This window comes from Chrysoperla carnea, chromosome 3 (assembly GCF_905475395.1).
Source record: "Chrysoperla carnea chromosome 3, inChrCarn1.1, whole genome shotgun sequence".
In the NCBI taxonomy this organism is placed as follows: Eukaryota; Metazoa; Arthropoda; class Insecta; order Neuroptera; family Chrysopidae; genus Chrysoperla; species Chrysoperla carnea.
Genome location: NC_058339.1, coordinates 11,150,002 through 11,161,376, shown reverse-complemented (window position 1 = coordinate 11,161,376; position 11,375 = coordinate 11,150,002). Strand labels below are relative to the sequence as shown.

At 28.5% G+C, this 11,375-nt stretch overlaps 2 protein-coding genes across 2 annotated transcripts in view; both read right to left on the bottom strand.

The window, feature by feature from the left end:
- The window catches only part of LOC123295846 (titin-like), a 54,272-nt gene extending 49,984 nt beyond the window's left edge, over positions 1 to 4,288 (bottom strand). Inside the window, exons 1-5 of the mRNA XM_044877308.1 lie at positions 4,275 to 4,288; positions 2,214 to 4,000; positions 1,773 to 1,955; positions 922 to 1,418; positions 70 to 777 (exon numbers count right to left, since the gene is read on the bottom strand). Coding sequence (XP_044733243.1) covers positions 70 to 777; positions 922 to 1,418; positions 1,773 to 1,955; positions 2,214 to 4,000; positions 4,275 to 4,288 — 3,189 coding nt within the window. The remainder of the gene's footprint in view (positions 1 to 69; positions 778 to 921; positions 1,419 to 1,772; positions 1,956 to 2,213; positions 4,001 to 4,274) is intronic.
- The window catches only part of LOC123296958 (nesprin-1), a 124,319-nt gene continuing 117,090 nt past the window's right edge, over positions 4,147 to 11,375 (bottom strand). Inside the window, exons 20-23 of the mRNA XM_044878692.1 lie at positions 9,990 to 10,959; positions 8,822 to 9,034; positions 8,487 to 8,747; positions 4,147 to 4,539 (exon numbers count right to left, since the gene is read on the bottom strand). Coding sequence (XP_044734627.1) covers positions 4,429 to 4,539; positions 8,487 to 8,747; positions 8,822 to 9,034; positions 9,990 to 10,959 — 1,555 coding nt within the window. The 3' untranslated portion in view covers positions 4,147 to 4,428. The remainder of the gene's footprint in view (positions 4,540 to 8,486; positions 8,748 to 8,821; positions 9,035 to 9,989; positions 10,960 to 11,375) is intronic.

Genomic DNA, 11,375 nt, shown 5'->3' with positions numbered 1-11,375 from the left:
TTCAATAATTTTTTCTGGTTCAGAAATTAATTTTTCTTTTTTAGATTTGGTTTCGCTCTCTTTATTTACAGATGGTGATATTTTATTATTTTCATCCACTTCGGGTTTTAAGCCAAGTTCATCTTTTTTAGGTTCATCAATAACTTTTGTTGATTCTTTTGTAGAAACTACTGTTACTGAAGTTTTTTGTATTTCGACAGTTTCTAATTTTTCTGTTATTTGCGGAATCGGTTTTTCTTTTTTAGATTTCTTCTTAGAACCTTTTTGTTTTGTGTCTTCCTCTATTAAGGGTTTGTCAATTGGCTTTTGTGTTTCTTCTGTATCAATTGTAATAATTTGTTCACCTTCACTTTCTAAAGTTGGGTTTATTTTTTGCTTTTTAGATTTCTTTTTAATTTCTTTCGGTTGTTCATCTTTTTTATCAATGGTTGCTATTTCTTCTTGCGATTTTATGGTTTCTTCAACTTTAATTTCTGTTGTAGTAGTAATATTTGTTTCTTTATCTGATTTTTGTGGTTCTGTTTCAGGTTTTTTATTTTCTGGTTTTTGTGATTCTTTTTCAGGTTTTTTCTTTTCTGTTTTTTGTGGTTCTTTTTCAGACTTTTTCTTGTCAAGTTTTTGTAAATCTTTCTCTAATTTTTGTGATTCTTTTTCAGACTTTTCTTTTTCTAGTTTTTGTGATTCTTTTTCAGGCATTACCTTTACTGATTTTTCAGATTCTTTTTCAGGTTTTTGTGATTCTTTTTCTGGCTTTTGTGATTCTTTTTCAGGCTTTTGCTTTTCTGGTTTTTGTGAATCTTTTTCAGGTTTTTCAGGTTTTTCTTTTTCTATTTTTTGTGATTTTTGTCCAGAATTTTTCTTTTCTAGTTTTTGTAAATCTTTTTCAAGCTTTTCATTTTCAAGGTTTTTCGATTCTTTTACAGACTTGTCTGGTTTTTGTGATTCTTTTTCAGACTTTTCATTTTCTGGTTTTTGTGATTCTTTTCCAGGCGATTTCTTTTCCGGTTTTTCTAATTCTTTCACTAATTTTTGTGATTCTTTTTCAGGCTTTTGTTTTTCTGATTTTTGTGATTCTTTTTCTACTTGTTGTGATTTTTGTCTAGAATTTTTCTTTTCTGGTTCTTGTAAATCATTTTCAAGCTTTTCATTTTCTGGTTTTTTCAATTCTTTTACAGGCTTTTCTGGTTTTTGTGATTCTTTTTCAGATTTTTCCTTTTCTGGTTTTTGTGATTCTTCCCCGGGCGATTTCTTTTCCGGTTTTTCTAATTCTTTCATTTGTTTTTGTGATTCTTTTTCAAGTTTTGCCTTTTCTGGTTTTTGTGAAACTTTTTCAGAGTTTTTCTTATTTGTTTTTGGTGATTCTTTATTAGACTTTTTCTGTTCTGGTTTTTGTGATTCGAGTTTTAATTGCTGTGACTCTATTTTAGAGTCTGTTAGTTGTTTAGAAGTTTCTGATTTTTCAATATTAATAAAAGCAGCAGAATCTTTTTCAATTATTTCTTGGGGAGTTGTTTTTGATTTTTTTGATTTCTTTTTCGTTTCTTTTGTTTTCCCTTCAACTTTCTCATTAGTTTGCTTAGTTATATCTTCTTTTTCAACATTTTCTTGATCTGGTTTCTTCTCTTTCATAGCTTTCTTTTTATTGATTGTTTGTTTATTGTCCACAAGAGTAGAAGGGCTTTCTAGATTTTCGGATTCTAATTTTTGTTTAGTTTCTTTGAGAGGTTGTGTCAAGATGTTTTGTTGATTATCTTGATCATTTGATTTTTTACCGTGTTCCTCCTTAATTTGTTTCTCAGTTTTTTGTTTTTTAGGTTTACTTTGTTGTTCTGTTTTTTCTAGAAGTAACTTATCCTCAGTTACTTCTTGGTCTAAACTCTTATCTGTAATCTGTTTATTAGCTTTTGATTTATTTTTCTTTGGTTTCGACTCTGTTGTAGGTTTTTCTAAAGGTTCTTGAATAATTTGATTTTGTTCAGTTTTATCAGTTTCTTTTGAAATTAATTTTTCTTCTTTCGATTTCTTATCTTTTTTAACTTTTACTTTTTCATTACCATCTTTAGATGGAACTTCATTATTTTCCTTGATTTTATTCTTTTCGTCCACTTTTTTATCATCATTTTCTTTTTCAATTTTCTTTTTATCTTTTTTAGACTTTTGTTTAGGTTTCTCATCGTTAGATTTAAATGTTTCTGAAATTGTTTCCTCTTTACTTGATGTTATTTTTAGCTCTCCTCTATCAGAATCAATATCAGAAACATTCGAATCAATAACTTTTTTAGATTTTTTCTCTTTTTTCGATGATTTTGGTAACTTCTTATCGATTTTTGTTTCTTGTAATTCGGGCTTTCGTCGATTTTTCTTATAAGTAGTATTTTCCCATTCGGAGTTTTCTTCTTGAACAAATTTTGTAGGTTGTACAGAAGGTAAACTCTGAACTGGTTGTGCCTCTTTGATAATATTTTTCGTATGACTGGATGGCTGGAGTTGCTTTTCTTCAGTATGTTGTAATCCCTGAGATAAAATTTGTGCATACGAAAAATGTGATCCAAGCTTGTGATCTTCAATTTCTGTAGGTAAAGATTCAATAGTCGTTTTTTCTTTTTCAACAATGTAACTTCCATTATCGGCTGGTGTTATTACTTCTAAGGGAGTTTCTTTTATAGCTTCTTGTACATTTTCGTTAATATTTTGTTGGTTTTCATATACTTCTTGAGTTTGTAATGACAATGAATTATAACCGGAAGATAAAGGTTCACTTGATGAATATGGGTCGATGTTTAAATCCAAATACTGTTGTTGATTTGATGAAGTATAAGGTCCACCCAAACCCGAACTCAGTAATTGTTGTCCGGTACTAATATAACCAACAATATCAGGCATTGGTTGAATAAATTCAAACATACTTCCAGTGGGTACACCTTGAAGGTATTGGGTATGAGATTCAGTTGTTACCCCTGGTTGTTGGTGATAATAAGTTTGGGTTTGTGTATATTGTACTGGTTCCGGTATTATTTGGGTTATATATTGGGTTGAATTTGGATGTGGTTGATTTTGCAAATCACGGGTGTATTGCGAATCTGATGATAATTGTGCATTTAAATCATCATATGGTGTTGAATAACTTTGTTGGGACCAAATATCTGTTCTTGGTATTGATTCTAAATCGCTAGTTTCACCATAGTAATATTCTTGTTCTAAAGTTTGTTCTGGTTTAGGTTGTACAAATTCTACTTCATGAGTTTTGGATTCAAAGGATTTTTGCTCTTTTTGATCCTCAATAAATTTATTTAATGGAGTATATACTTGTTTTTCTTCGTTAATAAATTGTTGAGAAGCATTTCGATTTCTCAATTGTTCTAATTCCCGACCCTTTAGCATTTCTGCATAACTAGTAGAGCCTGGTACCCATAACGGACTTGGAGAACGTCCTCGTTTTGATTCTTCTGCTCGTAACAAATCTACATTATGTAATTTTTTTTCTTCGATTTGTTCAGATTGTTGTTGAACCCAAGTATGATTTGATGATTGAATAGGTTTTGATTCTTCAATCATTTTTATTGATTTTTGTTCGACAATTTTAGGTTTTGTTTCTTTATCTGATTTCTTTGATTCTTTAGTGCGTTCATCCCGTCGACGAGGTGATCTACCACGTCGATTGGTCTTAGCCCGTTCTCCAGTTTGAATAACAATATCCATTGATCTATCACTGTCGTTACTTTGACGATCATGAGGTACTATTATTTCCTCGACTGTTGTAACTACAGTTGGTATTTCAAATGATGGTTGTTTCTCTTCTACAGGTGTTTCACTAGTTATTGCGATTGTAGGTTTGATTTGAAGAACTGTTGGTGTTGATAATTCTTCAGCAGTAGTAAATCGTGCAGGTGATGAAGATCTAGATGTTCCAGCTACAACTGATGCATAGCTTGGTCCAAGAAGTATCGGTTTTGAAACTTTTGTTGTTTCTTTCCAAGTTGGTAATAATTTTTGTGATTCACTTTGTATATTTTTGATAATTGTGATAATAGTTGTTGATGTTATTTTCAATGTTGATATAATTGTTGAATCCGTACGTTGAATATATCCAATTAAGTATATAATTCGCTGCTTGTAGTTTTCCAGTTGATTTTCAAGTGCCTAATAATCGCGTTTTTATAAGAATTATAGAATTTTATTTGATACGCACGATATATTATTTATAATAAAAAATTAACTTTAATATTTTTAAGATCATAATTTCAATAAGTTAATTAAAAATAGATGGTGGCTGCGATATGAGATTCATATAGGTTTTTCCACAATTCAGTCAAATGTCATGTATTCGTTTAATGTCAAGTAAAAGTCGGATGTTATGACTTTATCTTAAGTTGAAAATTTAATTTTCATTGTCAAGTTAGGGTTGATAATTTTTGATTAAATGTTTTGTTACGTCTCAAATGGCTCCGAGTCTGGTGTTCCTCGTTGCACTACTAATTTCATGCGCTCATTACGAGCAGCAATTTTTGTTTGTAATGTCCTTAGTCGTTCTCTACATGTCTGTTTTTTTTTTTAAAGGAATACAAGGAACAGGATGCAGCAAAAGATAATAACAAAATGCTTTGTGTCAGAAATAATCAATAACGATGGATTTATGAATTATGAAAAAAATTTGATTGATTTTATTTGCAAAACAAAAGAAATAAAAACTTGAAATAAAAAATAAAAAATAAAATAAAATGTATTTTAATTGCTAGCAAATAAAATAAAATCAAATTTTTGGTATTTTTTTTTTAAAAATTCAAAATATATAAAATAATAGTATATATTCGTTGTTATCATGTATATAATAAAAGAATGTAGACAAACCAAAGCAAGCAATATTTTATAATATTTAATATTTGTTTTCAATAAATTAAAAAAAAATTAATCATGTATTCTGAATTGAAGTGTATTTTAAAACAAACAAAAATAAAGTAGAAAATGTTAAATATTATTTTTTTGATGATGTTTTGAATGATGAAAAAATAAGTAAGTTTCATTTTCCAATGTAGTAAATATAAATAGTTGAATAGACAATAGATATTAAATTTTGAAACCACATAAATAATAGATGAACCCAAATTTCCCAAAAGTTATATATTTTTTATATACGAAAACACAGACGTTACATAATATTTGTGTAATAATGATCGAAAGTTTTTTTTAAATAACTTTACATTTGATATTAACAGTAAAATGCATTCTTATCCTTTTTTTAAATGAATTACAAGTTTTTTTTATCAGGTTTTAAATTCGAAATAGTTAATTTTTTAATTGGTATCATTCTAAAGTTTCTTAATTTCGATTTAAAAGAGATTTAGTATTTCATACAAAAATAACATGGAATTGTAAAGATGACAGATATTTTACAGTAAAAGATGTAAACAAAATCGGATAATAAAGGAAAATGAAATTAACTGCTCACTTTTTTTGCTAAAACGTGGTGGAATGGGTTTCTAAGGTGTCAAATATCATTCTTAAACCGGGAGTTAGTTGTGCAAGTGTTTCTATTTGTTAATAAACAACTGTTAATCAAATGAAACGATCTATATAAATTCGACTTAAATTAATAAATAGGCAATTTGTATTACATATATGTTATACATTTATAGAAGTTTTTCGATTATAACATGCAGGTAATGCAAGTTGCCTGTTTATTAATTTGTTTAGTCAACTTTTACATGGAATGTAATTAACAATTTATAGTTTATTAACAAATAGAAAAATTTGCGTAAGTAAGTCATGGTTTACGAATGATATTTGACATCCAATAATCACATTTCACCAGGTTTTAGCATTTTCTTTAATCTGTTACATCTTTGACTGTTAAGTGAATATTTTTTTAAACTAACAACGACCATTGTTATTTGTACTAGCGTAAGCAGTTCAATTGAACGCTGCACCGTTTGAATAAGTTCAAATTGTAAAGAAGAGGACCGTGAGTGTTAATTTAATTCGGCAGAATCTAAAAAGTTAAGCTCATTATGAAAACTTTGATTGCGGTGGTAGGGTTATATAAAATGTATTATCTAAAAAGCTCGAAGAATAGAATAAAGTAAGAGTTTATCATATTATTTATTATATTAAAATGAGGACTGTCATGGCATAGATTAGAATGCTACCAACAACAACAAAATTTTTGTTTAATATTTCATTAATTTGATTTTCATATTCCGCAACGGACTTCAAGTATTAAAATAAGAATTTCATGAAAATATTTTATACTTTGGTTAGAGAGTTATGAATATGCTAAAATTTAATTTTAAGAATTAATTTAGAATGTAAATATACTGCCCAGCAAAGAATTCTCGAAATTCCAAACAGATATATCTCAGCAAAAAATGATTGGATCTACATGAAATATATATGATCCGAGAATAATTGTAATTTCTAATTTTTGAATCAATATATCAAATATTTTTAAAATCTCTTAATATTTTAAGCTCAGGACTGAAACGCTGAGAAAATTTATTAATTTCATATGAATTTTAAAAGCATGCACCCCGTGTATGTATAAGAAATTGGGTATGGGCAATTGAAAGCTTGTTTATTTCTCTTTAAAATGCGCTGATTCTGATCTTTTTACGAACTTCTAAGACCAAGTTATTCACCGACAAAGAAAAATAGACACTTCACTTTTAATTGACGTATCTTTTTAAATAATGACCTTACAAAAATAAAGATGAACCTATTCGAAAGGTCATTATTTGGAGAGAATAGGTAGTTTAATATGAAAATAGTCTATTTTTCTTTGTTGATGAATAACTTGGTCTTAGAAGTCCGTATAAAGATCTGTATCGACGCATTTAAAAAGATAATTAAAGAAACTTTCGATTGCCCATACTTAAAATTCATAGTAAATCAATAAATTTTCTCAGCGTTTCAGCCCTGTAAATAAAGTATTAAGACATGATTAAAATGTTTGAGGTATTGACTATCAAAAAATAGAAATTACAAGCTATTGTATGATTGTCGAAATATACCGGTTTGAATTTTCTAGAAAAAAAAAATTTTTTTAAGTGCGACATTTTTTGCTGGCCAGTATTTTATGAATGCATTTAGTAGTATAAAATAGATATAAGTGAAACTATGTACAAAGAAATGATATAAGACTTATATGTCAAAAGAAAAACGTTTAAATCACGAATATTTAAACAGATCTAGGCACTAACCTGGAGAGGGATGTATAACTCTTATTAAACCCATTTTTAGTTCTGTTTACATATTAAGTACAAAGAACTATGGGATTTTAATGCTAAGAAAGACTATCTAGAGATAGAAAGGAAGAAATATAGGTGTTAGCTCGCATAAATATATAATGTTAAACGGAAATGTTGTTTACATTCTTGAAACCAAAAATTTTAATATGTAATAAAGTAGGTATCTTTTGTCTTTTCATTCAATGAATCTAGCAAATATAGTTTATATTTTTTCTACTCGTGGCGCTGACATCTTAGCGTTAAAATTCCATAATAGAGTTCGATAAGAGAAAAATATACCGAATACCCAAAATCTGCTGTGATAAGATCATAAATATAAAACACTTGAAAATTTTAGATAAAACCATAAAATATACACAAATATTATGATTAAAAATGATTACAAATAACATTAAAATGTGTGATATTACAAAATTTACTACGTTGGTGTAATTCTTACAAAGAAAAATTGAAAAATACTATGAAAAACCGGGTAAAAAATATCCGAAAATTTTTCATTATATTTTTCAATTAATACGCATGTGAAAAATAAGCAGTGAGTTTATTTGTTTGTGTTGATGTGTTGTGTGTATAGAAAGCAGCAATTAAAAAATATTTAAATATTAAAACAATTATAAATTAAAAGCGAAAGAATATATTCCCGAGAAACCCGTGTGTTGTGAAACCCAAAAAATTAAACAAAAAATAAAAAAATAAAAGACCAAACACCTTGGGGCTGCACTAAGGTGATATACAAAGGAATGGTAGCTGAGTGGTGGAAACACCTTGATGAAAATCGTCCCAGCCACCACCATATAATTTTTATATAATTTTTCAAAAATAGAATAATTTTTAGAATAATTTTGTTGTACTCCAGGTCTCGTAGAATTTATTCTGTCATCAAAATGTTTCCAAATTGATTGAGTAGTTATTATTTTAAAAAAATTATCTGAATGTATTTTATTACAAAACTGGAGTTAATATTAATTTTGAAAAAAATTGTCTATAAAAAAATTAATTTATTATTAATTTGAAAATAGAGTGAGAATAAAATGGTGTATATAATTTGCATTTACCAAATTATTAATTAATTTAATTTACTTAAAGATTAATAATTAATATTTATACTACAAATAGCACATAATTTTGAAAAAAAATTCAATAATTTAAATTTGAAATGTATTGTTTCATTAAATTTTGAATTTTTTCTTGTTGTACTTATAAACAAATTATGATAAATAAAAATAAATAATTGGTGTCACCTACCTGTTGGTCTTGTTGAGCTTTCTCAGGATCATGAGGTGCATATGTTGGAGCCATTGTTGTTCGTAATTGTTGTTCCACTTGAACAACTTGTTGTTGAAGTTGTTGAATTTCATGTTGGTATTGCTCCAATTGTTCCAAACACTCTTCCAAATTTTTAATTTCCTTATTAATTTCAGTATGTACACCTTCTAACTCATTAATAAGAGCGTTTGCTTCATCAGTGATTTTAGTATCTCCACCAATACCAGATTTAAAGTGAACCTTTAATTAAAAAAATAATCGTTTATAATATTTCAATAAGAAACAAAATGGAGAATAATTGTTCAAATATTTACTTGTAACTTTTCAACTGATATTGATATTTTACGTTGTTGAATTGATGCATCGGCACGCATTTTTTCACGTATTGCCAATTGGTCACGTAATGGTTTTTTCTTATTTTGAGGTGATTCCAATGTGGCATTTGATTTTTCAATCCATGTTTTCACCTCTTTCATTTTACGTTCACATTGTTCCCATTCTTCAGATGTTTCTTGTAATAAGGCGTTCTGTAATTATAACCATTTTTAAATAGTGTTTATGGCAGCTTTAGGCAGAAAATCGTGATTAGTTCAGTTATAAGTCGATTAATTACTGTATGAATTTAAGAAGGCTAGAGTCGATTTAAAATGCCAAATGTTTCTCTACTGACAGTTCCTGTAAGATACTAGAATTAAAAACAAAACTATAACGCGAATATTCACTACCTTACTCCCTGTGGGTTTGTTCATCTGGAATATGTCCTGTATGTGGGATCACCGAAGATTTTCAGCTTGAGTAAATAATGGCTCAATCGCCAATGTCTAATCAAAAGACCGACTAGCCTTCTGCCCTTAATTCTAATTAGTTTTAGCCGAGCTCAAATAGTCTTGATTCTACTTTTGATTTATTAAAACTGACCAAATTAACGTTCATTTAGGTTGGGTCGAATTTTTGTAAACAGAAGTTGTGTTTGGCTAAAATCATGTCGATTTCAGTTCCAGTAAAAAGGATTAGTGGTCAAAAACTCTGAGTAACGACCCGTGGTATCAGAAGTTTAAGATATTAAATCCGATTTCCGAATCCGAAGCAATATCTAACATCATCACTTATTTAATAGAGCTTCGGAGTGGGTGACATTTTATTTAAAACGCGGGTTGTGCTATCACTTATTTAATACTGTTCCGGAGTGGATGTCATTTTATATAAAACACGAGTTGTGCTATCACTTATTTAATAGAGTTCCGGAGTGGGTGACACATAAAGCGCGAGTCATGCTATCACTTAGTTAATACAGTTCCGGAGTATGTGACGTTTTATATAAATTGCGAGTTGTGCTAGATAGCTGATACTTTCATGGATTTGTTACCAAACGATGTTTATATGTAAACCCTATAATTCTTTTAATTTTTAGAGTTTTGAAAATATTTATAGATATAGAAACTTCTCACGAATGCAGTTTCGAAAGGAATGAAAATAAGTTACCCTCTCCAATAATTGTGCTTCAACTTCAGTTTTAGCTTCTTCTGCTTCTTCAAGTTTACTTGGTAAATCACCAACAGCTGTAATTTTACCAATACTTTCCAATTCTTTACCCATATCACTTAAATTCTTCGAGATATTTTTAGTTGTTTTCACAGCTGCCGAATATTCTTGTAGTTTCTTTTTAGTTTCAGATAATGTACTCAATTGTAATGGTTCCACTAAGAATGTACGTTTTTCTTTAACCCAAACCATAACATTATTATATAACGTAATAAAACGCTGCCATGAATCTAATGCATCGTTCACTTGTTGTTTTTTATCATCAAGCCATTGTTTAACTTGTTGTAATTGTTCATTTAAGTTATTAATTGTTGATTGTATTAAAACTTTTTCCTCTTCGTCACGTGATTTTTCTATAATTACTTTACCATTTTTAATTAATTTCTCTAATTGATCAGAGACAGTGCTAAATTCAGATTGAATTTGTTTCAAATGATCTTTTAATTGATGAGGTTCAATTGAACGATCTTGTATTTTTAATTCAGCACTTTGCATCCATTTTTGTACGTTTTCTACGTCTTGTAAGTACTCGGTGCGTACGGTTCGTGCACGTTTAAATTCACGTGCTTTTTCTTCCATTGTTGTAGCAATTGTTTCAGCTAGTAATTCTAATGCAGTTAACTTTTGATTAACGTCAGATGGTATTAACTGTTGTTGTGATATGTAACGTTCACGTATTTGTCCAATTAATGTTTTAACACGATCAACGAATGTATTCACTTTTTCTTGTATATTTGTTAATTCTTTTTCAGTGTTGTCTAAGTATTCACTGAATACATAAAATTCAACAATCTCTTTATTTAGATTTGTTAATTGTTGTTCAAAGTTGTCTATATTCTTCAATGTAGAATCAATATAGTCCACCTCTGAATTTGTAGTATTTATTTTTTCTTTTAGCGTATCTAAAAGCCTACCAACAAAAAAAAAGTATATTATTATAAATTATATTAAAAATAAACCGCATATATTATATATTTTTACAATTAAAACTAAAATTATCTATTTATTTTTAGCAAAAACCACATAATTAATCCATATAAAATGGTATCTCACTGTGTGAGAGTGCATGAGGGAGTACATATACATTAAGCAATGTGTATAAGAAAGATACTTTTATATGTCTGCTTGCATATTTGTACTGCCACTGTTCTCAAGCATGCAAGCAGACATAGAATGGTATCTTTCTTATATAATATATAGTAATGGTATCTTTCTTAAAAATCAAATTGTATATGGATTTAAGTATCAAAACATATATCTCTGTATTATTTCTAATTTCTTCGAATATTCTTCAAAATAGTTCGTGTAACCGCCAAGAGACACGCT